We start from the raw sequence: 27,766 nt of genomic DNA on the forward strand, positions 1-27,766 counted from the left end.
TCCCTGAGCGCCCCTTCGCAGCCGGCGAGCGAGCCACGATGGCGCCCCGGGAGCTGCTTGCGCGGCCCCTCTTTGGGCTTCTGGTGCTGGCGGCGCAGCTCTCCGTCCCTGCCGTCGGGGCCGAGACGGACCTTTCCTCGCTTCCCGCGGACATGCTGCTGGCGGCGGGCACGGAGGCTTACGCCCGCGGGGACTGGAGCGCCGTCATCCTGCATATGGAGAGGGCGCTGCGGGCGCGGGAGGCGCACCGGGCGCGCCTGATCCAGTGCCGCTTGCGCTGCGCTGCCAACAGCACCGACGGAGCCCCGCCTCGCCCGGCGGAGGACGAACAGCAGCACCCGGGGCCTCCCGCCGTCGGAGAGCGGCGCCCGCTGGACGACCTCCGCTTCTTCGGGCAGCTCCTCCGCCGCGCCGGCTGCCTTCGCAAGTGCCTCCCCGACGGCGCCTCCCGCTACCAGCTCGGCGAGGAGACGGAGCTGGAGTTCCGCAAGCGCAGTCCGTACAACTATCTCCAAGTGGCTTATTTCAAGGTAGCCTGTTCACTTGGATCAGGGACTGGTGGCGATAGGATTGGGGGGGGGGGATCGTTTCAAATGGATCGGGACCTTCTCAGGGAGGAAAGGAGTCACGGGAGCCCCTCTGGGGGATCTATCTAGCTTGGTTTGGATTCCTCCCAATCCTCTCTGCGTATTTACCCGGGAAGTAGGCCCCGTCGAATTCAGTTGGATTCAGTTTTAGCAAAAGTTAGAGGGGGTTGGAAGAGATGGTTTGATGCTGCTGGTTGGAACCCTAATTGATTTTAATGTTCCTTTTAAGAATGTGAAAAGAGCTCAAATCTAGTCTAGCATCCTTTTCTCACAGTGGCCAACCAGATACCTACTGGGACAACTTTGTCAGCAGATCAGGAGGCTCTTAATCTCAGGGTCGTGGGTTCGAGCCCCACAGTGGACAGAAGATTCCTGCGTTGCAGGAGGGTGGTCTAGATGACCATCAGGTTCCCTTCCAACTCTTAAAGGTAAAGGGACCCCTGACCGTTAGGTCCAGTCGTGGCCGACTCTGGGGTTGCGGCGCTCATCTTGCTTTATTGGCTGAGGGAGCCGGTGTACAGTTTCCGGGTCATGTGGCCAGCTGTGGCGAACCAGAGCAGCCCACGGAAACGCCATTTACCTTCCCGCCGGAGCGGTACCTATTTATCTACTTGCACTTTGACGTGCTTTTGAACTGCTAGGTTGGCAGGAGCAGGGACCGAGTAACGGGAGCTCACCCCGTCGCGGGGATTCGAACCGCCAACCTTCTGATTGGCAAGTCCTAGGCTCTGTAGGTTAACCCACAGCGCCACCCGCATCCCCCTTCCAACTCTTACAATTCTACAATTCCGTACCATGGAAACTGGCAAGCAGGCCCTGCGTCGTCTGTGTCCACTCTCCCCTCCTGTAGTTTCCAACAACTGATATTCAGAAGCATTGCTTCCTCCAACAGTGGAGGTAGAAACATAGCCATCAGGGCTAGTAGCCATTGATAGCCTTAGTTTGGCTAATCCTCTTTTAAAGCAGTCCAAGTTGATGGCCATCATTGCCTCTGAATTCCCCAGGGCTGGCCAAATCCCAAAAGACTGTGATCTACTCACAGGGTTAAAGACTAGCAGTGATCTACCCCCTTTTTGTGGGTTCAGGTCAAAGTTGTTGAGCTTTTTTGAAGGAGGAGGCACAGGGCAAAAAGATTGAGCTTTTTTAGGGGAGCAAGACTTCTTTGGGGGAGCCAGTGATCTACTGGTGATCTACCACAGACATCCACTGATCTACCAGTAGATCACGATCTACCTGTTGGATGTAGCTGCGAGTTCATGCACTGTCTGAAGAAGTACCGTATTTTTCGCTCTATAACACGCACCTGACCATAACACACACGTAGTTTTTAGAGGAGGAAAACAAGAAAAAAAATATTCTAAACGAAACAGTGGATGTATGATTTTTGTGGTTCATGCTGTGGCCACAGACATGTGATCTGACGATGAGTTTGGGGTAGCCCAATGCAAAAATCCTGAGGATCCATGTGGATCCGTGCTTTGTAACCACGTTTTAAGTGGGGAGGGAAGGAAAAGCACTCAAGGGACAAGGAGCATGCGTGGGGTGTGTGGAGAAGGATGCTGCTAATAATGCAGAAGAGGGGTATAAGGGGAGAAGGCTCCTCTCCTCTCCTGCTTTGCTCCTTTAAAACAAGCAGGCTCTGCTTCTCTCCCTCCTCCCCGGCTTAGAGAGCTGAAAAGCTTTGCTGCTATTTAGCGAGCTGAGTGGGGAGGAGAGAGGGACAGAGAGCACAGTTTAAAGCAGCCAACCAGACAGTTTCAAAGCAAGCCACGGAGGAGGGAAGGAAGGGGAACCATGGATCCTCTGCTCACAACTGCAGTAGATCCCCCCGCCATCCGTAGGCATTCGCTCCATAACACGCACAGACATTTCCCCTTACTTTCTAGGAGGAAAAAAGTGAGTGTTATGGTGCAAAAAATACGGTACTTTTCTTTTGTCGATCCCTGATTTTCCAACATTCATTTTGATTTTAATATTCATGTCCAAAATTGTGCTGTCTCCACACCACTGCCACTTTAAGCCTCACTGAACATGGTGGTGCTTACTTCTGAGTAGGCATGCAGGGCGAGAAATTGGTATTTTCCTTCTTGAACAGTAAGCTGTGTGGCCTTTCAGTGACCAAAAACAATAGCAAGTTCAGGACACAACCTAAAGTCAATACAAATGCCACGAGCATTTGTGGCAGCTAAAGCAAAGCCTCCCCAGTTCAGAGCAGTATACCTTCTCTTATGATGGGACTTAAATAGCAATGGCAGTCTCTCTCCCCATGCTTGTGGCCTTCAATGCATTCAATGCATTTCTGGAGACAGATTGTTGGGCAACATGGACTTTTACTCTGATTTGGCAAGAAATCTCCTTTGAAGAGGAGCCCTCAAAGTTTTTATTTTGAAGATACAGCAATGGGATAATTTAGGAAAGATGGAACTGAGAAACAAGGGAAACAATGAGAATAGGGGGAAAAGCTTGAGAGAAAGGGCTTGTATGTACAGTGGTGCCTTGCAAGACGAAATTAATCCGTTCCGCGAGTCTCTTCCTCTTGCGGTTTTTTTCGTCTTGCGAAGCACAGCTATTAGCAGCTTAGCGGCTATTAACGGCTTAGCGGCTTTAAGAAAAAGGAAACAAACTCGCAAGAACTCGCAAGACGTTTCGTCTTGCGAAGCAAGCCCATAGGGAAATTCGTCTTGCGGAACGACTAAAAAAACAGAAAACTCTTTCGTCTTGCGAGTTTTTCGTCTTGCGAGGCATTCGTCTTGTGAGGCACCACTGTATGGACCTCACTGCCACTTGGTGGGCTTTTGAAAGAAAAAGGTCAGTGGCCACTAGTCAAAATGCCTAAGTTGAACCTCCAGGTTCAGAGGCAGTTTAGCACAAAACACATTTTTTTCATGCCCTGCTGGTGGGCTTCCCAGAAGTGCCCCCCTCCCACTGTGGAGAAACAGGATGCTGAAGTTCAGTGGCTAGGGCAGGAGGTCAAGTATGGCCCTCCAGGCCCATTTATCTGGCCCTTGGAAATCTCCCCAGGCCTTTTGATGACTCTGCTTTGCACTCCAGATACTTCCCCATCACTAGGACATGGCCCTCAGAAGATTTCCCAGCAGGGAATGCTGTCCCCTGGCTGAAGAAGAGTCCCCGTCCCTCCACTAGGCAGTCCTGGCAGTAGAGAAAACACTTCCTTGCCATCTGACATCGTGTAGGTTGAGGTCGAAGAAACGTTAATAGATTCTATGGAAAGAAACGGAGAAACCAGGCTACAGGTACTGTAGGAAGGAGAGAGGAAGAAAACAGAAATTGCAAAGCCACTAAGAGACAGAGCTGAAAATCTGCACACTCTTTCGCATCTCCGCCTGCAGAAACGGGTATAATGATAGTGGTTTATCTTGCAAGCTCATAAGGATTACAGCTAGATAAATGTATCTGAACTACGCCAAGTGCTTAAAAGTGCCATACAGAGGTTGAACATATTATTAATCGTATCTGTGTAATAAACTGTAGCTGTGGGTGAAAATAATATTACTGGGAGCAAGCAAAAAACAGCACCATCTGCATCTCGAAAAGCATCCATTATCGGAGAAATGGTTTTGCCGTTGCTGGAAATTGCAAGCAAGGAGAGCACTGTTGCCCTCCAGTCTAGCATACAGGCTTCCCATTGAGACTTCTGATTGGTCACTGTGACAGAAGGATGCTGGACCAGGTGGGCCACTAGCCTTGGTCCAGCATGCATCAGATCTGTCTAACATCCATGCTTAGGACTGGACCTGCCACTTCATTTCAGCCCCAATCCTGCTGCCGCTGCCCCCATGGATGAACTTATGGGCTTTCTCTTTTGCCTCATGCACCAGTGGCTGGGTCGGTTGCAATGCCATTGACCAATGCCTGGACTTTGCCTGAGTCCTGGAAGTATCTCCCCTTTGTTGGAAGCCTGGGAAAAGTTGGACAACTGAATCTGGCACTGGAAATCTGAGGTCGGTCCAGATTTCCAGTGGCACAACTGGAAAACGAAGGAATACTTTGTCCTTATATAGGAAGCAGCCTTGTAGAAAGCCCTGGGTCTCGGTTGCAATATCTGAAGAGAACAAAGCAGGGATGGAGGAGCTGATGAGTTTGAGCTGCCTGGATTCAGGGACAGTTATTGCAGAAAGGGTTTTGCCTTTAATCACTTTTCCATTTCTGAAGAGTTGACCCGGCCTGTCTCTCTTATAGTCTCCATCCATTTGTCTGCCACATCTTCACTCCAGCCACTTAGAAAGCGTTTTTCCTGCTCCTTCCCCTGCGGCCAGAAGTTCAGCCCTTCCTCTCTCGTCTCTCTCTCCTCCCTACTTCCTTAGGAGGGGCGATGTGCCACGTCCATAGAGGGGCTGCGCAGGAAGACGAAAAAGAGGGGGGCCTTCCCCCGTGGTCTCAGGTTTCAGAGCCAATTCAACAACTGGAGTTGAGAAAGCAAATATGGAAAAAGCCAGGCTCTCTTTCTCCCCCACCAAAACCCCGTTGGCTTCTCTGTGGCTGATTCCTAAGCTCTCTCCATTCTTAAAAGGCGAAAAATCGCAGTTTAATCCTCCTGCTATTGCTATCTATCGGATAGGGTGATTTATGTGCTCCAGTTGGCTGATCTGCCTTCGTAGTGAACTGCTTGTGGGGTGTTTGCATGTCTTCCTGTTAGTTTTTGGGGGGCCCTCTCTAGAAATCCTTTTCATTGTGCGTTTGTGCAAAGCTGTGCTCATGATGGTATCAGGACGGTTAGAGCATTGCACAGACACATGCCTTCTTTTCCGAGTGATGCGTGTTCCAAAACTTCCTGCTGGAATCTTTTCGCAAATGTTCTTGGTTTTTTTATTTTCAATTACACTTTATTGTTTTTAGAATACACAATCCATTAAAACAGCAACAAATCACTACGCAGGCATTAATAACAGCAGCAATCAGGTTTTTCCTCCAAAAGCCCATATATATATATATATATATATATATATATATATATGTATATCTTTTAAAAATTAAAATATATCAATCATTTTCCAAGTAATAAAACCAATTAAAAACCCAGCAACAGGAAAATTTTTACTAAGAAATATGGGAGGTCCTTTAAGAGGGATCTGGCCAGCTTCTTTAAGATTACTTCTAAAGCACAAATGTTGGAAGCATTTCATTGTCTATGTCTCTCAGCAAACTTGAATGGAGTGGCCATAACAAATCTCATTCATTTTTTTTCTGCTTTGATGTGCTGTAGCTCCAGAATTGCCCCTCCAGATGGCAATAATAGGCTAACCCTAGGGAAGCATCACAGAACCATGAATAAAGCATGTGTGTGGACTCTTGCAGAATTCACACAAGCAATTTGGAGGGGCCTTTGGTGTGTGTGTTTTTTGGCTGTTCAGGGATGGCAGATAGTGCGACCTGCTGGCCATCAGAGTAAAAAGATTGCCCGCCGAGGGCAAGCCAGCCCAATGCCCTCAGGTGCCATGGAGGTGACTGCAGTATTGCCAGCGTTGTTGTAGAATTCAGCTGCCTCTCTGGTTGGCTTTGAATGGTGGTAGAAGGGGGTGAGGGAGGGGCAGCCTTTTCTGCCTCGGGCAGCAAAATGTCTTTGGCTGGCCCTGAAACTCTCAAACAGCAGGGCTTGTTGCAATTTTGGTAATCTCAGGTTCGGCACCTCTGCATGTGTAGAAACTGGACTGCTATACAAAAGTAAAACATTTTATCTGCCCAGGCTCTTGGTTTTTAATTGGGAAGGTCACTTGGATGTAACTTGGCTGTTTTCATGCTCATTTTTTAAAGTGGGGTAGGGAGAACTTCGGTAAGATATATATTTAAAAAGAACAATTTGTTTTGCTGGTGTGTTTGCATCTGATCTTAATGTCTCTTAGGTCTGTTTTGGTTGTGCACTTTGAGACACCTAATCATCATCATCATCATCATCATCATCATTATTATTATTTTCAGTGCTTCGCTCACTTCGGCCTCTGATACTACTCTTTACTAGCATATTCCCCGACCCACAGAGGTTTGGCTCAAACAGAATGATACTGCCCCCCCCCCCAGACTGTGAAAGGCTCCCCACCTTTGGTCCACCAAGTTTCATCTCATGCACTCAACACTGTCTTTATTCCTCCCTCCCTCAGATCAACAAGCTCGACAAAGCCGTGGCCGCAGCCCACACGTTCTTTGTGGCCAACCCTGACCACATGGAGATGCGGCAGAACTTGGACTACTACCAGATGATGGCTGGCGTCAAAGACTCTGACTTTGTCGACTTGGAGGCCAAGCCGCACATGGTGAGAACGCCATTGGCCACTGTACGTCACCCACGCCCAGATTCTCCCCCCAGCACACATAAACACATATGCACAGAGAGGGTCCATATTCTGCCCACAAGAGCCAAATCCTAGGGCCTGAGGGATCTCCAGCCCCCCCCCCCAAATAAAATATTTGAGGGGATTGTTCCATCCCCCTCATGTTGATGGGCATTGCCATTCAAATGGTGTGCATATGATTGATTATGAGGGGTGTGGCTTACCTCCCCCCTCCCCAATATTTTATTCAAAATGGCGCCTCTGATTATGCCTATGAATTACTACCTAAGGTGGTCCAGGATCTAGCCTGGGCTACAGAAATTCCACATTTTGAGCCACAAATGTGGTCTCCAAATGGGTCTTTCTGTGGACCGTGTATGTGTGTGGCTTTGCAGAGGAGACTTAGCAAGTAGGTGTCAGGGTTCAGTCCTGCCCAGGCCTGAAACCTGGTGACACCTGTGATGAGGAGGGGAGGCAGAACCCTCCCCCTCGCCACAAAAAAATAAATAAATTCTGGCATCCCTCAATATTCAAACACTGTCATTCCAGCCATAAGACTGGTGCTCTCCACAGCTGCTTGGGTTCCTGACTGGAAAATTCCCACCACAGGGCCTAGAGGTGGCAAATCCTGTTTCACCGCCTGAGGCGAAACAGCAATTGCTGCTGGCCCGCTCCCCTTCTGTTGCCGGAACCTCCCTGTTCTTGCAAGAGCCAGGGTTCTCCCCAAAGCATTGCAGCTTGAGTTCTCTGCTCAGGGGCAGGCAAGATGAGTGGCAACACCACATGCTGGAACGCCTCATTCTTGATGACAGTGGCATGAGCAATGGGGTGAGCTGGTGCAGACCAGAGCAGCTACATTGCTTGTCGAGCCAAACTACTGCCAGCATATAACACCTTGTTTGTGGGATTCGCACTGGTGGCCAAACTGCAACTGGGCCAAGTTTGAGGCGCTGACGTATAAGGCACGGTGCTTCTTACTGTACACCTGAGAGACAGCCTGCTTCCTTACGTATCTCCTTCCGGTTTCAAAGATCCCAGGAGCCCTCTCCGCACTGACCTGCAGCAGGGCCTCCAAGGTGGGTGCCCCATTCTGGGGAATCCGACAGGCACGCACCCTCTGCGCTTTCCATAAATAACTGAAGGCAATTTTGTTCCTACAGGCTTTGCCAGCCAGATAAAAAGGGTCTTTGCCATGAGCCTTAATAAAGTCTGAGAAAGCAAGATTCCTCCAAGCGTATGCTATGTGCAGTCTAGCTAAGATTGAGGTTGGTGGACTAGCTTCCAATCTGTGCTTCCCATCTCTCACACAAGTTCTGACTGCTTCCCATGCCCCCTTTTTTTTTGTAGGAAGAATTCCGCCTGGGCGTGAGTTACTACACAGAGGAGAAGCCTCAGGCAGCCATCTTGCACCTGGAGAAGGCACTAGAAGCCTACTGGGTCGCCGACACAGAGTGCCGAGCCCTTTGCGAGGGGCCGTACGATTACGAAGGCTACAACTACCTCGAGTACAACGCGGATCTTTTCCAAGCTATCATTGGTGAGCCCCACCCAGAGGCCTGAGTATTGTGGACGAGCGAAAGAAACTCCATGAATTCTTTTCTCTAAATGCCGAAGCGCCCCATTCAGTTTGTGGCTGGACTGCACCACTCAGGAGCAGGGGATGCGGGTGGCGCTGTGGTCTAAACCAATGAGCCTCTTGGGCTTGCCGATCAGAAGGTCAGCGGTTCAAATCCCCACAGCAGGGTGAGCTCCCGTTGCTCTGTCCCAGCTCCTGCCAACCTAGCCGTTCCAAAGCACGCCAGTTCAAGTAGATAAATAGGTACTGCTGTGGCGAGAAGGTAAACGGCATTTCCGTGCGCTCTGATTTCCATCATAGTGTTCCGTTGCCCCAGAAGCAGCTTAGTCATGCTGGCCACATGACCCGGAAAGCTGTCTGCGGACAAACGCCAGCTCCCTCGGCCTGAAAGCGAGATGAGCACTGCACCCCATAGTCGCCTTTGACTGGACTTAACTGTTCAGGGGTCCTTTACCTTTTTTTCCCCTTTTCTTTTTAACCACTCAGGAGCATACGAAGTGAAGAGGGATGGGAGTTGGTTTGCCAATGCAGTCTGGGAAAAATAAATCCAAACCACAGTTGCAAAGGGGCAAAGCTATCTGCATTGAACGGCAAGTCCTGTTTGCAAAGGAACAGTCAGGAGCTCACTTTAAGGATTGTTCCTTGTAGCCACAGCCTTTCCTGCCCCACACCTGACGTCACATATGATATCGGGTGTGGGGTAGGTAGCCAGGGTTTGGTCTGTCCTGGGTCTGATATGGCACACAGCCTGTAGGTTCCCTGCTTCTGGCCTGCAAAACCCCCTCTAACTCTCTGGTCCTGTTCTTAAGAAGAAACTGGTTTGTTGTCATCGTTCTTTTGCCAGATCACTACACACAAGTGTTGAGCTGCAAGCAAGGTTGCGTCACAGAACTTGCATCTCAAACCGGAACTGAGAAGCCCATTGAGGACTTCCTCCCATCTCATTTCAACTACCTTCAGTTTGCCTACTACAACAGTAAGTTGAGAGAAAAGGTCCAGGCACAATGGTTCTTATTTTTGTGGTAAGAAACTGGCCTGCTTCCCCCGTCAGCTGTTTTACTCTGTGCCCCCTTTCCAAGAAAAATTATCCTTTTTCACCCTCATGATATCACATACCTAAAACGCACCATACATTGTACAGTATACAATAAATGTGTTTGCCTAGATAATGGGTTAATATATACACTTTGTAACACCCAAAGAGGCTTCTAAGCGGTTTGCAAGTACAGTGGTACCTCTGGATATGAACGGGATCCGTTCTGGATCCCCGTTCGCATCCTGAAGTGAATGTAACTCGCGCGGGTCGCGATTCGCTGCTTCCGCGCATGCGCGTGACATCATGCACGAGCGGCAAAACCCGGAAGTAACACCCCTTCAGCGAAGCAGGAGGAGAAATGGAAGGGGCTCCGTTTCTCCTCCCGCTTCGCTGAGGGAGCACTGTGCAGAGAGGAAGAGAATTTTTTTTCTTGTTCTCCCTCTCTAAAACTAGGTGTGTCTTATGGTCGGGTACGTCCTATAGAGTGAAAAATACAGTACATTCTCCCTCAACTGCTTTGCCTCTGAATAGCAGTTGCTGTTGCTCCCAGGTTCTGCTTGCAGGATTCCCCTTGGGGGATCTGATAATCTGCCCCTCTGGACCAAATGGGTGCCCGGCCTGACCCAGATGCAGGTCGTCTTCTTCTTTTTGCGTCCTTATGCTAGGTCTCTCCCCTTTTCCAGGCGGCGACTACGAGAAGGCCATTGAGTGTGCCAAAACCTATTTGCTCTTCTTCCCTAACGACGAAGTGATGAAACAGAACCTAGCCTACTACACAGCTGTGCTGGGGGACAACCTGGCCACGCCTGTACGCCCCAGAAAGGTGGGTGTCCTGGTGGGTGCAGTACAGGGGCCCACGGGTACAACGAAAAGCACACAATAAATATCAAGACTAAATAAGTGAGCATATTATAAAAAACAGCACAAGAATGAGGGGGGATGCATAACACACATACACACACAGAAGGCCTGCCGCAACACAATGGCCAGTTAGTGGCCAAAGACCTGTCTGAACAAGAAAAGAAAGTCTTTTCCCCCACAGGGATTCTTAGATAAATGTTATTTTTTCCATTTTACATATATTTGCCAAATTAAAAAAAATCTTTACATCAATCCATAGTCCGCATTTTCTTCAACTTCCCTTCTACGGTTACATGTTTTATATCTTTTTATTACTGCCTATCCCATTTATATTAGAAAAGAAAAGAAAGTCTTTGCCTACCAGCAAGAGGAAAGCAGAGAGGGGACCATCCTAGTATGGAGTGAAGCTTATTTTTTGTAAATTTCTTCAGTGAGTGGGGTCTTAAAAATATGCTTTGAGGTGTGAGGAATTCAAACCTGCTATTCTTTTTCTGATTGGACAACATTTACCTTGATAAGTTTATGTTTGATGAAGAGGCACATAAACTGCTTTCGGAAACCAAATAATTTTAAGTTTACCTTCTGTAAATGTCAGGTAACCATAAATGTAACTGAAAGCGCTTGGCAGCCATTTTTGATTATTTCTATGCAGTTTTACACACGTTTCGCTTACTAAGCAAAAGTAGATTATATCAATTCAACCAAAACATGTTTCAGATTCCCAAGTCATGTTACGACTTTTTAGCGCCCCTCCTTTTTTGATATTCGAAAGTTGAAACAATTCAACACGCTGCCTAGGCTCCCTGTGGAAAGAAGCTACTAAGCCCCTCTCTCTCACCAAACATGCCTGGGAGGGTGGCAGGATTGAGAGAAAGGCTTCCCTAGAAGATCTCAGACCCCAGGCCAGTGGCGTAGCGTGGGTTGTCAGCACCCGGGGCAAGGCAAGTAATTTGCACCCCCTACCCCGTGGATTTTAGCATCGGGGCAGAGGGCTGCGAGTGCGAGCGCGCCCCCCCCAGATGTTGCGCCCAGTGTGGCCGGCCCCCCCTGCACCCCCACGCTACGCCACTGCCCCAGGCTGAGGGAGATTTGGTCCTTCAGCTGAAACACGCCACAAGGTTCCCCACCCCTGTGCTGGCTAATCGAGGAATCTGTTTGATTTGCCCGCTTCTAACTTTTCTGCCCTCCTTTTTCCCCTCTCCGCTCAGGATGTTGAGCTCTATTGGAGACGCAGCCTTCTGGAGAAAGAGCAGCTTTTCTTCGCCTACGACGTCTTTGGGATCCCCTTCGTGGACCCGGTAAGAGGCGGCTCCTTCGGCCTGGCACCCGCTCCGTTTTGCCCTTTTTTTTTAAGGAAAGGCGGACGAGGAGAAGGTGCAAAGTCTGGGGCCTCGGGCTTTGAGGTGGGGAGGTGACAGAGCTGGCACTGTGTGAGTCAAGGAGGAAGGGATCTGTGGATAGCTGCATGTTATTGGACTACAGTTCCCATCATCCCCAGTTTCTGACCACAACGACTGGGCAGCTGAGACCAGGAAGCTCAGCAGGCCGAGAATTCAACCACCCCTGGTTGTAAGTTTTTGGGGAATTCCTTGCGCTAAGTTCTTTTTCTCTCCCCCTGTTTTTAAGGACACTTGGACACCGGAAGAAGTGATACCTAAGAGGCTGCAAGAGAAGCAGAAGTGAGCGCCTTTTTCAATAGACTTTCTCTCCCCCACCCTTTTTTAATGCTTTTATAGCCCACTTTTTCCTTCAAGGAGCCCCAGGTGGCTCCCATGGCTCCCCTCCTCATTTAATCCCCAGAACAGCCCTCCAAGGTTGAGAGGCAAGGACTGGCTCCAAGGTCACCCATTGAAAGCTTCATGGCGAAGTGGGGATTTGAAATCTGGTCTCTCAGGTCCTAGTCCAATACTCTTAACCACTGCACCATGTTGGCTCTCTGCTTATGTCTCTGCCTTGTTTGTTCTCTCTGGCTGCCTTATAGCTCAGAGCTAGGCTTTTGAAGCTGGCTCTCCTTCCACATCTACCTGGGAACTCTTCCCCCCAACCACACCGCCCAGGCCAGCAATTGGCTCCATTCCAAGGTCTACCTGTTAATAATAATAATAATAATAATAATAATAATAATAATATTTTTTTATTTATATCCCACCCTCCCCAGCTGAAGCTGGGCTCAGAGCAGCTAACAACAGTAAAAGTAACACAGTTTACATAAAATCACAATCAATTAATTGAAATACATTCTAAAATCAGTTCATTCTAAAATCAGTTCTGAATCAAATTAATGGCAACCATTGGGCTAGAGTTCTATGAGGATTACAGAAGGAGAGAGGGGTCAAACTGTGCCTTGGCCAAAGGCCTGGTGGAACAGCTCCGTCTTGCAGGTCCTGCAGAAAGATGTCAAGTCCCGCAGGGCCCTAGTCTCTTGTGACACAGCGTTTCACCAGATCGCGGCCATGGCTGAAAAAGCCCTGGCTCTGGTTGAGGCCAGCCTAACCTCCCTGTGGCCCGGGATCTCCAAGATGTTTTTATTTGAAGACCGTAAGGTCCTCCGTGGGACAAACCAGGAGAGGTGGTCCTCTAGGTACAAGGGTCCTAGGCCATATAGGGCTTTAAAGGTTGAAACCAGCACCTTGAACCTGATCCTGTACTCCACTGGGAACTAGTGCAGCTGGTTTCGCACCGGGTGAATGTGATCCCGCAGTGAGGACCCCGTAAGGAGTCTCGCCGCGGCATTCTGCACCCGGTGGAGTTTCTGGGTCAGTCTCAAGCGCAGCCCCACATAGAGTGAGTTACTGTTGACCTTCCAGCCGATGACGCCGCCCTGTCTCTCCATTCTCTGCAGGGTGGAGCGCGAGACGGCAGCCCGCATCTCGGAAGAGATAGGCAACCTCATGAAGGAGATTGAGAACCTGGTGGAGGAGAAGACGAAGGAGTCCACGGACATGAACAAGCTTGTGCGAGAAGGTGACAGGGCAGCCTGGGTGTTTGTTGGTGGCCAAGGGAAAGGGGTCTCTTCCCATGGCTCCAGCTGTGTCTCCAGCTCTTGTGTCCCAACTGCAGGGTCTAATCCATTTCCTCGCACGTGGGGAACCTGCGGCCCTCCATAAGGACTCCCAACTCCCTTTAACTTTGACCGTTGGCTATGTTGACTGGAGATGATGCAGGTTTCAGCAGCATCCAGAGGGGCCACACCCCTGACATGCCTCTAACCTAGCTTCTGCCGCCTCCTCTCTGGTTAGACTGCTGCAGTGACTTATGCATGGGGCTGCCCTTGAAGACAGCTCCTAAACTGAAGCTAGGACAGAGCTCGAGATTGTTGACTGGAAGGACAAGGCTTAGTCCCAGCTCCAGCTGCACCCAGCAGCCAATTGGCTCCCCCAGAGGACGATGGACTACGGCTCCCAGCATCCCTATCAGTTGAGGGTTGATGGGAGCTGGAGTCCAGCAGCATCTTGAAGGGCCTCTAGGTTCCATAACGCCTTGACTGCTTCTTGTTGCCTCACACAGGAGGCCCCTTGGTGTATGATGGGCTTGGCATCACCATGAACTCCAAGCTGCTCAACGGCTCCCAGCGTGTGGTGGTGGATGGCTTTCTGTCCGAAGAGGAGTGTCGGGCGCTGCAGAGGCTGACCAATGTGAGTAGCTGCCCCTCAGGTCCCAACACAGCACTGTGGATGCTCTGGGAGGCTGCAGCTCACTCTAGAGTCTTGGTCCAGGGTATTTCTTTCTCAGCTCAGCTGCCTTAGCTGTTTGTCTGACCCTAGAGATGCACACGGATTGAACCACGAGGGGACTGCTCTCAGGTTCTGCCATTTGGCCCGAGATGAATCCTGCTTGAAGGACGCGGGTGGCACTGTGGTCTAAACCACTGAGCCTCTTGGGCTTGCCGTTCAGAAGGTTGCCTGTTTGAATCCGCACAATGGGGTGACCTCCCGTTGCTCTGTCCCAGCTCCTGCCTACCTAGCATTCGAAAGCACACCACTGCAAGTAGATAAATAGGTAGCGCTGTGGCAGGAAAGTAAACGGCATTTCTGTGTGCTCCAGTTTCCGTCATGGTGTTCCATTGTGCCAGAAGCAGTTTAGTCATGCTGGACACATGACCCGGAAAGCTGTCTGTAGACAAATGCCGGCTCCCTCAGCCTGAAAAGCGAGATGAGCACCGCATCACATAGTCACCTTTGACTGGACTTAAATGTCCAGGGGTCTTTTACTCTCTTTTTTTACCTGGGGTTTTCACCACAATCCCAGAAGAAAAAGAGGATTGCAATGTTCAGTTTTACTTGGAGTAGATTTGCTAAGATGTGTTAGACTGAATCAGATAAGTGCTGGAGATGCAATGAGGTCGAGGGTACATTCTTCCATGTGTGGTGGACCTGTAAAAGAGTATTGGGAAATAATTTATAATGAATTGAAAAAAAAAATGTTTAAAAGCACTTTTCCAAAAAAATAAAAGAAAAATAAAATAAAATAAAAACAGTCCTTTTGTTGGGGATAATTCAGATGGAAATTCCCAGGTGTCAAAAAAGGTTATTTATATGCCACTACGGCGGCCTGTGTTTTGTTAGCCCAAAAATGGAAATTGAGCAAGGTCCCAACCAAAGAAGAATGAGAACTTAAACTGATGGATTACGCGCAGCTTGCGGATCTAATGTATAGAATAAGAGAATAAGAAGAACATTCATTTAAAGAAGATTGGAAAATGTTTATTGACTACATGGAGGGAGGGGAATTGTATACACTTGAAAACAGTGGCAGCATTAAGATAAATCCAACAATGTAAATAAGTATTGATGGAAGTAATAATGGAATACAGAATGGTTTAGTTTATATAAAATATGCAGGGATTTATGCTTATGTAAAATGAACCATGGAAACAGAAGGGAAGTTATTGCTATTTTAAGGTTGTATAATGAATATTCTGAATTGTAAAGCACAAAATTTAACACAGAGAAATAGAGAGACAGAGAGAGAGAGAGAGAGAGAGAGAGAGAGATAAAAATGTTCAGTTTTATATATATATATATATATATATATATATATATATATATATATATTCTCTACCCTCTCCCAATGCAGGCAGCTGCCTCTGCTGGGGACGGCTACCGCGGGAAGACCTCCCCACACACCCCCAGCGAAACTTTCTATGGTGTCACCGTCTATAAAGCACTCAAGGTAAGCCTCTGAAAGAGCAGAAAGCTGGGCTCAGACTTCTGGGGGGAATCCAGGACACAAGAATGTAGGGGGGGGGCCCTGATGGATCAGGCCGATGGCACCCCTGATCCAGCACCCTCTTTGCACCATGGGAAACCCACAAGCAGGATTCGAACACAAGGGCCCTCTCCCCTCCTGTGGTTCCCAGCAGCTGGTATTCAGAAGCATCGCTGCCTCCAATGGTGCAGTTTTGTAGACACAAATTGCTTGAATGGGCCTGTTTCCTGTGTAAATCTCTGTCTTTGTCATCAAAGACTCAGACGGAAGTTGCTTTCAGTGATGTTTGGGCTGTAACAAACACAGAAAGCATTGCAGCCTCCTTAGCTAGATCCCAACGTTACTGCGGAATAATAAGCCATGGCCATTTGTTCCCTCAACTTTTGGGGAGTTTTGAATTGTTGTTGTTAATTTTTCTTACCGATAAACGTTTGTCTTTTTTGTTTTGTTTTTATAATATTTTTTATTGAGTTTTCCATATTTATCATAATCACATTTTGTTACATACATCAATAACCTTAAACATTGCTTGACTGACCACCGACCTCCTTCCCTCCCTCTTTCTGACTTCCAAACATGTTTACTAAATTCTTAGCATCTCTATAACCCCTTTTTTACTTTCTATCTCCCTTTAACATTTCACCTCATTATATGTAAATCAGCTCATTATATTCACATATACAAAACATTTCAACTCAAACCTACAAACGTTTTCAAATGTTCGCAATTTTCTTTCATATAAAATATAAATTTGCTCCAGTCCTTTTGAAACAGTTCGCTGCTCCGATTCCAGATCTTCCCCGTTTGTCTTTTTTGTAAATAGTTATTGAGATGGTTGTTTTTGCTGTGTGTGTACCATCAAGCGGCAGACCTAGGATAGCTCAGTCGGCAGAGCACAGGAATCTTAATCTCAGGGTTGTGGGTTCAAGCTCCAAGTTGGGCAAAAGATTCCTGCATTGCAGGGGGTTGGACTAGATGACCCTTGGAGACCCATCCAACTCTGAGAAATGTCATGAAATAAACAAATGACCCAGGTGCCTGGGTCAGGGAAGATGGAGCACAGGACCTGTTGTCTTCGGGGCAGTAGTCCATTTTTAAAGCCGGTGAGCCCACGGAAATAGGGACCAGGACAGGCCACTGGGAGAGATCATCAGGGGGGTTGGGCTGGGTGTTCTTCAGTATGTGGATGATACCCAGCTCTACCTCTTTTAAATCATAACCAGTGAAGGCGGTGAAGGTCTTGTGTGAGTGTCTGGAGGCAGTTGACGGATGGATGGCTGCTAACAGATTGAGGTTGAATCCTGACAAGACAGAAGTACTGTTTTGGGTTGACAGGGGGCAGGAGGTGTATGGGGACTCCCTGGTCCTGAATGGGGTGGCTGTGCCCCTGAAGGACCAGGTGTGCAGCCTGGGAGTCGTTTTGGACTCACAGCTGTCCATGGAGGCGCAGGTCAATTCTGTGTCCAGGGCAGCTGTCTACCAGCTCCATCTGGTATGCAGGCTGAGACCCTACCTGCTGGCAGACTGTCTCACCAGAGTCGTGCATGCTCTGGTTATCTCCCGCTTGGACTACTGCAATGTGCTCTACGTGGGGCTACCTTTGAAACTACAACTAATCCAGAATGCAGCAGCTAGACTGGTGACTGGGAGTGGCCGCCGAGTCCATATAACACAGGTCCTGAAAGACCTACGTTGGCTCCCAGTATGTTTCCGAGCACAATTAAAAGTGTTGGTGTTGACCTTTAAAGCCCTAAATGGCCTCGGCCCAGTATACCTGAAGGAGCGTCTCCACCCCCATCATTCAGCCTGAGGTCTAGCCCAGAGGGCCTTCTGGCAGTTCCCTCCCTGCGAGAAGTGAGGTTACAGGGAACCTTGCAGAGGTCCTTCACGGTGGTGGCAACTGCCCTGTGGAACGCCCTCCCATCAGATGTCAAGGAAATAAACCACTATTTGATGTTTAGAAGACACCTGAAGGCAGCCCTGTTTAGGGAAGTTTTTAATGTTTGACCGTTTATCGTGTTTTTAGTATTCTGTTGGGAGCCGCCCAGAGTGTCTGGGGAAACCCAGCCAGATGGGCGGGGTATAAATAATAAGTTGTTGTTGTTATCAGGGACTTGAACCTCCTCTGTGTGCCTCTTAGGGCCCTCGTATCTATGGGACCGCCTCTCCTGGTATGCCCCGCAGAGGACCTTAAGTTCCATAGTTTAGAGGTCCCGGGCCCTAAGGAAGTCAGACTATCCTCCACCAGGGCCAGGGCCTTTTCAGTGATGGCTCCGACCTGGTGGAATTCTCTGTCCCATGAAACTAGGGCCCTTCAGGATTTAACTTCCTTTCATTGGGCCTGTAAGACAGAGTTATTCCGCCTGGCCTTTAATTTGAATTCAGACTGATCTTTTATTTCCCTTCCCTTCTCTTCCTTCCCCCTCCCCTTTTATGAAGATCACCCGCTCTGAGACCCCACAGCTAATTCTCCCCTGGCCTCCTCGCTGGCCCAAGTAGGACCAATTCAGCCAGTTAGCCCTGGGGATTATCTAATTGATTTTTGATTTTTATTGTTATTCATGTTTTTATACTGTATTTTATGCTGCTTTTATAATTAAGTGTTTTAAAGTGTTTTAAATTTGTTGTTAGCTGCGCTGTGCCCGGTTTTTGAACCGGGAAGGGCAGGGTATAAATTAAAAATATTATTATTATTATTATTATTATTATTATTATTATTATTATTATGCCTCCGCAGCTGGGACAGGAAGGCAAAGTGCCCATGCAAAGTGCTTACCTCTACTACAACGTGACCGAGAAGGTCCGGCTGGTGATGGAGTCCTATTTCCGCCTGGACACACCCCTGCACTTCTCTTACTCCCACCTGGTGTGCCGCACTGCTATTGAAGGCAAGTAAGGCATTCTGCACATCCTCTAGCGCAAAACACCCTGCCTCAGGCCACACCCCCTCACCAGGCCACACCCCTCACCAGGCCACACCCCCTCACCAGCCCTGCCTCGCACCTCTCTGGGTGTTTCTGGCCTGGCTGGAATGTGCCCTCCAACTCTCGCCAGGCCTCTTGCCTGCCTGGAGTTTGCCTTTCCAAACACACCATGAGGACTAGAAATGTGAAGGGCTGCTTTCTTTCAAAAGCCGGGTGCTTGGGTAATTGAATCTTCGCTGCGGAGTGTGGCAGGCTGGCCGCAGTGGTGGAAACTTTCAGCGCTGCCTGTCTCCCGTGCAGATAAACAGGAAGATCGGGCGGATCCGAGCCACCCTGTACACGTGGACAACTGCATCCTTAACGCAGAGGCTTTAGTGTGTGTCAAAGAGCCGCCAGCCTACACATTTCGGGACTACAGGTAATGGCTGTGAGGAAGTGGAGAGAATGAAAAATTCCTTCTCCACTGACAACAGCAAGGCACTGCGGTGGTTGTGCTCCTGAGCAGCTTTTTGACCTCTTAAGGAACGGCACAGACCCTGTGCCCCTCTAGATCAGCCTTTCTCAACCTGTGGGTCCCCAGATGTTGTTGAACTACAACTCCCATCACCCCTAGCTAGCAAGGCCAGAGCTCAGGGATGATGGGAGTTGTAGTCCAACAACATCTGGGGACCCACAGGTAGAGCACCGCTGCTCTAGATGTAGTTGGACAAGACTCCCATCAACCCCAGCCAGTGCACCCGCTGGTCACGGAAGATGGGAGTTATAATCTATAACATCTGGTGGGCCACAGCTTCCTCATCCCTGGGCTAAAGGCTCCTGGGAGCACCATCTGGAAAGGAGGCTGTGTGTTGTGTCCCTGCATGAGTGGCTTCTCTGCCAATGGGGAACCTGAGGATCTCTAGATGTTGCTGGGCTACTGCAGCAGCCATCAGCCCCAGCCAGCATGACCAGCAGTCAGGGGTGAGGTGGGAGTTGTAGTCCAGCAACCTCTTGAAGGTCAAAAGTCTCTTGCCCTGTTCTTAAGATAGTTGGCAAGGTCTAGCTGCCTGAAGACCCACCGTTTTAGGACAGTGGTGGGGAACCAGCCAGGTCAATCAGCAAGAGGGAGTTGCAGGATTGCATAGTTCACTCCCTCTATCCCTGCAAGACTTTTCACACACACACACACACAGAGAGAGAGAGAGAGAGAGAGAGAGAGAGAGAGAGAGAGAGAGACTGGGCTCATGTTCATGACTTCTGCCTTGTTTATTTTCTTTAGGTGTCTATCCCAGGTTTTTCCACCAGGGGACCTCAGACCCGCTCCAAAGACTTAACGTTACCCAGCATGAGAGTAAAGCGATTAAAATACCCATTTAAAACAATATAAGAGCAGCCTGTCAAAAGACCAGCATAGGGAAGACATGTCAGGCACAGGTGGCCAACCTCTGCCAGGTTATTCTTGAAATAGCAACTTGCCGGAGTCCCGTGTCCGGTTCTGGGCACCCCAGTGTTAGAAGGATATCGACAAGCTGTAGCATGTGTGGAGGAGGGCGACCAAGAGGATTAAAGGGTCTGCAAGACAAACCTTATGAGGAACAGTTGAGGGAGTTGAGTACGTTTAACCTGGAGAAGAGGAGACTGAGAAGTTGATAGGATAGAGCCATCTTCAAATAGGCTGTCCCAAATGAGATATAACAACCTTGTTTTCTGTTCTGTGGGCTGCAACGCTGGCACCCAAGGGAACATGTTTGGTTCACCTATCTGCATACATTTTGCTCAGCCCCTTCTGCTCAGAAGGACTTGGCGGGGTTTCCAATTTCCATCTTGAACAATGAGGACTAGAATCCCTCTTTTTTTAAAAAAAAAAAAAAAAAAGGAAGGAAGGAAGGAAAAGGGTAGGCAGTTCTGATGCATATTCCCTGCACTATAACAGAGTCTGCCTTTGCTCCATAATGCACTGCAAATTAGAGTCTGGAGCAGCAGTTGCCATTATGGTGCCCACGGGCGCATTGGTGCCCCTGTGGTCTTCCCCTGGTGTTTGTAGAGCCTCTGAGGGCCCCACCCCATGGCCACGTGGTAGCAAAAGACCGATTACCTTTTTTCTCCCCTGAGAAGAATATAGAGCTGAAAGGGGAAGTGTGATGCTCTTTCCCTCTTCCTCCTCTGCTCTGTGCCCTTTTTCAAGTCTCAGATCTGTGGATGTGCCCACGACACTCTCTTAAAAAGGCAAATGAGCCCCGTGGCCAAAAAACGTAGGCAGCCCCTGGGAAGAGGGTCCTTTAAGGACACTTTCAAAATGAACCAGGTGAAAGTTCGTCTGGGTGTTTCTCCACTCCACCAGAAGGAAAAGCATTGACATAATATCTCCCCCTCTCCTCTGCTAATTCTAGCGCTATTCTCTACCTAAACGGTGACTTTGAAGGAGGAGCTTTTTACTTCACGGAGCTGGATGCCACGACGGTGACTGTGAGTCGGTTGTTCCTCTTTATGTTCTGTGCTCTTTCGTGTGTCTTTGGGCAAAGGGAATCACCCCCCCCCCGAGGTCATCTTTGCTGGACTCCACAGTCTGTGTGTGACCCTTGGTGCAAATGAGCCAGCCCTGTATTGCCTCCAATATTCGCCCTGCTCAGAGTAGACCCACTGAAGTTAGTGGATTTCATTCGTTTCAGCAGGGCTATGCCCCTTCCTTGCTGGATTCTGACGTCTTTCGTGCATTGTGCAAATAAGCATAATTGGACCTGGACACATCAAAGAAGTGTTTCAGTTCAATGCATTGCAAGCTTTGTATAAGAAATCGGGTTAGCAAAAACGAAACTCCACAGCGCCATCTGGTGTCACGGTGTTAGAATGCATAAACCAACGCATATAAAGCAGATTTCTCTTTGCCAATGTAGCTGAGTCGTGGTTCTGTCTCTTCTGCTTAATGTTAGCAGTTATACCAGGGCTCACCAACAGATGCAACGCTGCCCCCCTGAGTTCCCATGAGGTCTCTGAGCCTCCTTCCCACTCACCCAGTGGCCCTCAGCTGCCAGGTGGTGTGGGTGGTTAGCTTTGTTTCCCCTGAAATCTCCTTCCTAGAAGGAGGAAGTTGGAAAAGTCACGCTCTTTCCCACTTCCTTCAGATCTGTGTCTTTTTCTGGGAGTGGCCAGAAGTGGTAGGGTGGGGGTGAATCCTTTTTTCTTTTCTTTTTAAAATCCTTTTTATTTGATTTTACAGTGGTACCTCTGGTTGCGAACAGGATCCGTTCTGGAGCCCCGTTCGCAACATGAGCAGAACGCAGTCTGCATGTGCGTGGGTCACAATTCGCTGCTTCTGCGCATGCGCGAGCGGCGAAACCTGGAAGTAACTCTTTCCAGTACTTCCGGGTCGCTGCGGGGCACAACCTGAAAACGCGCAACCTGAAGCAAACGTAACATGAGGTATGACTGTATAAAATTATGACATTCCAAATGCATATCCACATGGAGATATTACTCTGAATCTCGCGACTTCCCCCCACCCCCTCCATGGGTCCTATGTTAATATTATCAACATTTACAACTGCATATTATTCCATACTCTATATTTCATATCAGTCCAAATTATCCATGGTATCTGTTACATTACAAGTAAGATTAAAATCCTGCTAACATTTCCATCTGCTTGTAGTGGTCTCCTAGATCAGTTATAAATTTTTCCCATTCTTTTTTAAAGTTTTTGTCCTCTTAGTTCCTGAGTTTTCCAGTCAGATTTGCCATTTCAGCTTAGTTTGCCGTTCCTCTCTGGTAGCGACTTTGTCTTCCTTCTATCTCTGGGCTAGTAACATTTGAGCGGCTGTACATAAAAAGTCTTTTCTGCTCCTTTGGGATGTCGGTACCTATAATTCCTAATAATAAAGCTTCTGTTTTCCCCCCGCAAAAGTTATTTTAAACATTTTTTTTCATTTCACTATATATCATCTCCCAGAAAGCTTTTATTTTCTTACACCACATATGGTAAAAGGTACCTTCTTTTTCTTTATATTTCCAGCAGGTATTTGTACCTGTTCTATACATTTTTGCTAACTTAAAGGTAAAGGGACCCCTGGCCATTAGGTCCAGTTGTGACTGACTATGGGGCTGCGGTGCTCATCTTGCTTTATTGGCTGAGGGAGCCGGCGTACAGCTTCCAGGTCATGTGGCCAGCATGACTAAGCCGCTTCTGGTGAACCAGAGCAGCACATGGAAATGCCGTTTACCTTCTCGCCGGAGCGGTACCTATTTATCTACTTGCACTTTGACGTGCTTTCAAACTGCTAGGTTGGCAGGAGCAGGGACCGGTAGCAACGGGAGCTCACCCCGTCGTGGGGATTCAAACCGCCAACCTTCTGATTGGCAAGTCCTATTTGTTAATGAATCCTAATGTGCCTGCTGGCCTAGAAAGGCCACCCAGCGGGGAGCAATTCAGTTTGGGGTGTGCTGTCCAAATCAAAATGGTCCTCTGATCATTTTTTTAACGTTGTATTTTAATCTTGTTTTTAAGTTGTATTTTAATCAATTGTTTTTATACCTGGTGTTAGCCGCCCTGAGGAGCCCGGTCTTGGCTGGGAAGGGCAGGGTATAAATAATTTTTTTTATTTTTATTTTTATTATTATTATTATTATTATTATCCCCTTTGTTGGTTTCCAGGCAGAGGTTCAGCCCCAGTGTGGCCGGGCTGTGGGTTTCTCATCAGGCTCCGAAAACCCACATGGCGTGAAAGCCGTGACCAAGGGCCAGCGCTGCGCCATTGCCTTGTGGTTCACCCTGGACCCCCGTCACAGCGAACGGGTATGTAGAATGGCTGTCGCTTTGCCTCACTCCTCCTTTCTCAACCCCGCCATGCCCTTCTTTTTTTCCTGCCCCCAAATCAAGGCCTGTGTGAAAAAATCTGCAAAAAAAAGAGAGGGCTTTGCTGGGTTTCACTTCTGCATTGCAGGCAACTCGGCCTCAAGTTTTCTGCCTCCACCCTTTCTCCCAGGGAAGGGCTTTCTAAAACACCTGGTTGTTACGCAGAGGGCAGAGCAAGGAAGCTTAGTGGTTAGGCGCCGCATCAAAGCAGATCTTTTGGCTAAGCGTTTGGAGGCACTTGCTAGATGGCAAGAACTGTTTAGGTCCCGGGTGTGGATTCTGAAGATCCATCATTGGCTAAAACTACCGGTATTTTTTCTTTCCGGTAGGGTCTGGCACCCTTAACTTTAACAGACACATGTGAAACAAAAATGTGGAAATCCTCATTGCAAGAGGAACCAATAGGAACGTAGGGTTCACACCACAGGCTCTGATAACCTGTGGATATGAAAAAGCTAAATCCACAATTAAGCAACGAATAGGGGGATGTTGACCTGCGATACCACATGAGTTGAAATGACAGGGTATCCAGAAATTAAAGATAACGGGAGGGGGTTTATCCAAAGCGAGGTATTTATCCAAAATAGAAATACCCAAATTTAGAAGAGCTTTTTATGCTTGCCGGGTTTAATGTCCTTCCACCAGCAGGGCAGATTTGAAGGCAAACTGTATTCAGAGCGAACATGCCTCTGTGGTTTGAAGGAAGTTGAAACTGCTACTCAAGCCCTACTGCGCTGTCATTACTACAAGGTTATACACTCTATATTTGTCACTCCAGTCACGCAGCAAACCCCCAAGCAGAACTGATGATTATTATTTAAAATACTTAATAGAGAACAGGGAACCAGACCCTACCTTCAAAGTGGCTAAATTCTGTGCTGCTTATATAAAATTAAGGAGACAAGCTTTGAATGAATCTAACAGCCAATGTCTAAGTATAATAATAATAATAATAATAATAATAATAATAATAATAATAATTTTTATTTGTACCCCAGCCAGAGCCAGGCTCAGAGCGGCTAACATCATATAAATAATACAATATGCATAAAAACAAGCAAGCAAGCGATCGATTAAAATGCATCCCAAAATTAATTTAAATAAATTAAAATAACATGAGTCACTCAATATGCCTCCTGAAGAATAACTGATGCAGCTGGTTTGTTCAGACAGGCTTAAAGTGGCAATTCAGTTACTAAAACGTGCTAAAGCCTAGCTTAAGATGGAGCCTGAACTTGCAGGTATTCTCATGGCTGAGAAGGGTGGAAAGAGGATGAGCCCAGGCAAGGAAGAGGATATATAGCTATGCCTTCTTCATGCCAGGACCACCAAGTTCTCTCTAGCAATTTTGCAGGAACACTCTGTGACCCTCAGCCCCTTCATGCGCCTTCTGGCAAAACATGAGTCGTTGGTTGGACTGCATTTAAATATCCTGCACAATGGGAAGCTGCTTTGGGTGCGGCTGCAGTCCCAAAAGGTCCCAGGCGGAGCACATTTTGGGAGCCCCTGTTGTAGAATCGATAATGTCAGGTAGCAATGGTGGTTGCTCGTGAGTAACCAGTCAGGACTCCGACCTGTCTTTTGCAGGTTTTATTTTGGTGCAAAACTATTTACAGTGCAGAGCCGCAAGTTCATGTCTGCCTCAATCGCTAGCAGAATCTGGGAGTGGTTGTTTCCTGGACCTCCCCCAACATAAGAGCTTCGGCACCCCAGCCTTTTCCTTCCTTCTTTGCGTTTTACACCTCTGCGCAGGGTGGGCGACTGAAGGGGCGTGCTTCCCTCCCTGCGGCTTGGCCAGGAGCAGTGCTGAGGCTCCCAGCAGCATCCTCTGGTCCTTTCCCCTCTTTCCCACTGGAGGTGAGGCTTTCCTCACCACAGGAAGAGGAACTGCTTCGCAAGATTTTCAGAGGTTCCCTGTAACCCAACTGCCTCTCTGCTTCCCTACCCTGTTTCGATGGCAGTGCCCTGACAGATAATAATGAGAGCTGAACGCCATCCCACTCCACACCCTGTAACTAAGTCCCCTTCCTCATCCGCCGCAGGAGAGAGTCCAGGCCGACGACCTGGTGCGGATGCTGTTCAACACGGAGGAAACAGAGTTGCCTCCAGAGAAGGAGACCATGGCGGAGAAAGAGATCGTGGCAGAGAAGGAAATCGTGGCGGATAAAGAGATTGTGGCGGAGAAGGAGATCGTGGCGGAGAGTTCCACGTCAGCCCCAGCAGAAGACCCTGAGCAAGACGCCACTTTAGGGAAAGACGAGCTGTAATCTCTCGCACGCCAACACACAAATGCACACAACCAAGAGAGCCCAACGAGAGGCACCAACAGGCAGAACTTTTGGGGCACCGAGAAGCATAGTGGGCCACCAGCCTGTGGATTGGGACCCTCGTCCGGCACACAAACAAGACTGAACATGACCACCTCCCAAGTGCCTTACATATGGTTGCTGTGGCCCAGGAGGATTTCTTTGGAGGGAGAAGGGGGAAGCTTCCTGTTTCCATCTGCCTCTCCCCCTCCCCTGATGTTCTGTTTCTCCAAAGGGGGCCACACCACCAACTGCGTTTTCTTTTTCCTTTTCTTTTTTTAAGGGTCCGGAGGGGTAGCCAGTTTTGGGGTCGCAGGGTTAGCTCTGCTGCCCAGAGACTTGAATTCAAATCTCCACTCGGCTGCGAAACTTAGCAGGCGACTTGTGGGCCGGTCGCCGTCTCCAAATCTAACCTACCTCACAGGGTCGTTGTGAGGATAAAAGCAGGGGCAGCCCAACAGGCCCTTCCCTGAGATCTGTGGAGGAAGAGTGGGATGCAAATGTACCAAATAAAATAAGATGGATACCACTTTCCTGCTCTGGAACAAGTAAGTGTCTCTTGTAGGTGGAAACCAGTCTTCATACAGAGGTAAAATTTGCATTAGTTCCCCGCCCTCGTTTGCCTCTTGCCCTGCCCACCACGAGCATGTGGCCCCTGGAAAGTTGCCTAGAATGGAAAATGGCCCTTGGCTTGAAAAAAATATTCCCTACCTTGAAGTAGAGGCTGGATAGCCATCCGTCAGGGTTGTTGCAGTTGAGTCCTCTGTTGAGCAAAGGGGTTTTCATTCCGGAATGACCTCCAAAGCCCTTTCCAGCTCTAAAATTCTATGATTCTGAGTGTCCCCCAGTGGGGACAAAAGATTCTGCCTATAGGCTAAAGCAGACACGACACAAGAGGAAACTAAACAGTGGAGGGAGAAGGAAATGAGCTGATGGGCTGATACGAAATGGGAAAAAGGAGTTCAAAAAAGGGGACCGTTCAGTGAGATGAAGGAAAATGTATGTCCTAGGACAGGGCAGTTCAATCTGCAGCCTTTTTGGCAGCCCACGGCAACATTCAAGAAAAAAATAACCTTAAAGCCTTAAAATTTTATTTTTTATGTCATGCACTATTAACAAAAGGGCATGCAATCTGTTTATTAAATTTGTTTAACAATTAAATCTTATTAGTTTTGTATTTCAATATGTATTTAATTAAATACATGGTGTATATTAAATGAGTTTAAATATATTGCAAACCCTTCAATTTACAATAGGGACAATTTAATTCGGCCCATAGCCCGTAGGTTCTGTGCCAAAATACTCTTGCTGTCCCCTTGGTATGAAAAGCTGGACTGCCCTGTTCTAGGAGGTTTCTTCAAAAGTAGTTTTAAGGTGGAGCGGTGGGGATATTTGAAGGAATGTCATTTCGTAATTAAAGCGCTGCGGCAGAAAATAAGCAGTTATACGAAACGGGAGGCGGTCTGCAAGATTAGAGACACACAAAGGGACTGTAGAAGCAGATGAAGGGGAGAGAAGCGCTTTCTTAAGGAGAAAAAGGAAGTTTCTAGTGAAGAGAAGAAAGGATAATAGACGCAGTGACAGTGAAGAGAGCAGTGGAAAGAACAAGGCCCAATGGGAGCCTAGAGAGGAGGAATGTGATGTCTTTCAGTTAAAGGTAAAGGGACCCCTGACCATTAGGTCCAGTCGTGACTGACTCTGGAGTTGCGGCGCTCATCTTGCTTTATTGGTCGAGGGAGCCAGCGTTTGTCCGCAGACAGCTTCCGGGTCATGTGGCCAGCATGACTAAGCCGCTTCTGGCGAACCAGAGCAGCGCACGGAAACGCCGTTTACCTTCCCGCCAGAGCGGTACCTATTTATCTACTTTCACTTTGACGTGCTTTTGAACTGCTAGGTTGGCAGGAGCAGGGACCGAGCAATGGGAGCTCACCCCATCGCAGGATTTGAACCGCCGACCTTCTGATCGGCAAGTCCTAGGCTCTGTGGTTTAACCCACAGCGCCACCTGCGTCCCTTGTCTTTCAGTTACAAAGGGGCTATCACAGCAAAGCAAGTGGTTCACGTGCAAAAGGTCCTGGGTTCGCTCTCCCAGGTAAGGCTGTGAGAGTAAATTCAGGAGAGTCGCTGCCAAACAACATAGACAACACTGATCTA

The 27,766-nt window shown here is 48.4% G+C and overlaps 1 protein-coding gene across 1 annotated transcript; it reads left to right on the forward strand.

Moving 5' to 3' along the window:
- Position 1: 1 nt before the first annotated feature.
- On the forward strand, positions 2–26,142 carry P3H1 (prolyl 3-hydroxylase 1). The gene is made up of 15 exons (XM_081016105.1): positions 2–530; positions 6,704–6,856; positions 8,222–8,411; positions 9,295–9,426; positions 10,170–10,309; positions 11,556–11,645; positions 11,974–12,026; positions 13,190–13,311; positions 13,855–13,982; positions 15,424–15,519; positions 18,293–18,443; positions 18,780–18,897; positions 20,849–20,924; positions 23,107–23,247; positions 25,350–26,142. The coding sequence occupies exons 1-15, from the start codon at positions 39–41 to the stop codon at positions 25,572–25,574; spliced, it is 2,307 nt and encodes a 768-aa protein (XP_080872231.1). The 5' UTR covers positions 2–38; the 3' UTR covers positions 25,575–26,142.
- Positions 26,143–27,766: the final 1,624 nt, after the last annotated feature.

The sequence above is a fragment of the Podarcis pityusensis genome, assembly GCF_964106645.2.
Source record: "Podarcis pityusensis genome assembly, chromosome: 8".
Classification (NCBI taxonomy): Eukaryota; Metazoa; Chordata; class Lepidosauria; order Squamata; family Lacertidae; genus Podarcis; species Podarcis pityusensis.

Bases quoted from the DNA above. Each gene is read 5' to 3' on its own strand.
- P3H1 (XM_081016105.1), top strand. From the start codon at position 39: ATGGCGCCCCGGGAGCTGCTTGCGCGGCCCCTCTTTGGGCTTCTGGTG. The intron at 8,412-9,294 runs GTGAGCCCCACC...TTCTTTTGCCAG, and splicing joins TCTTTTCCAAGCTATCATTG to ATCACTACACACAAGTGTTG. The intron at 13,312-13,854 runs GTGACAGGGCAG...TGCCTCACACAG, and splicing joins GAACAAGCTTGTGCGAGAAG to GAGGCCCCTTGGTGTATGAT.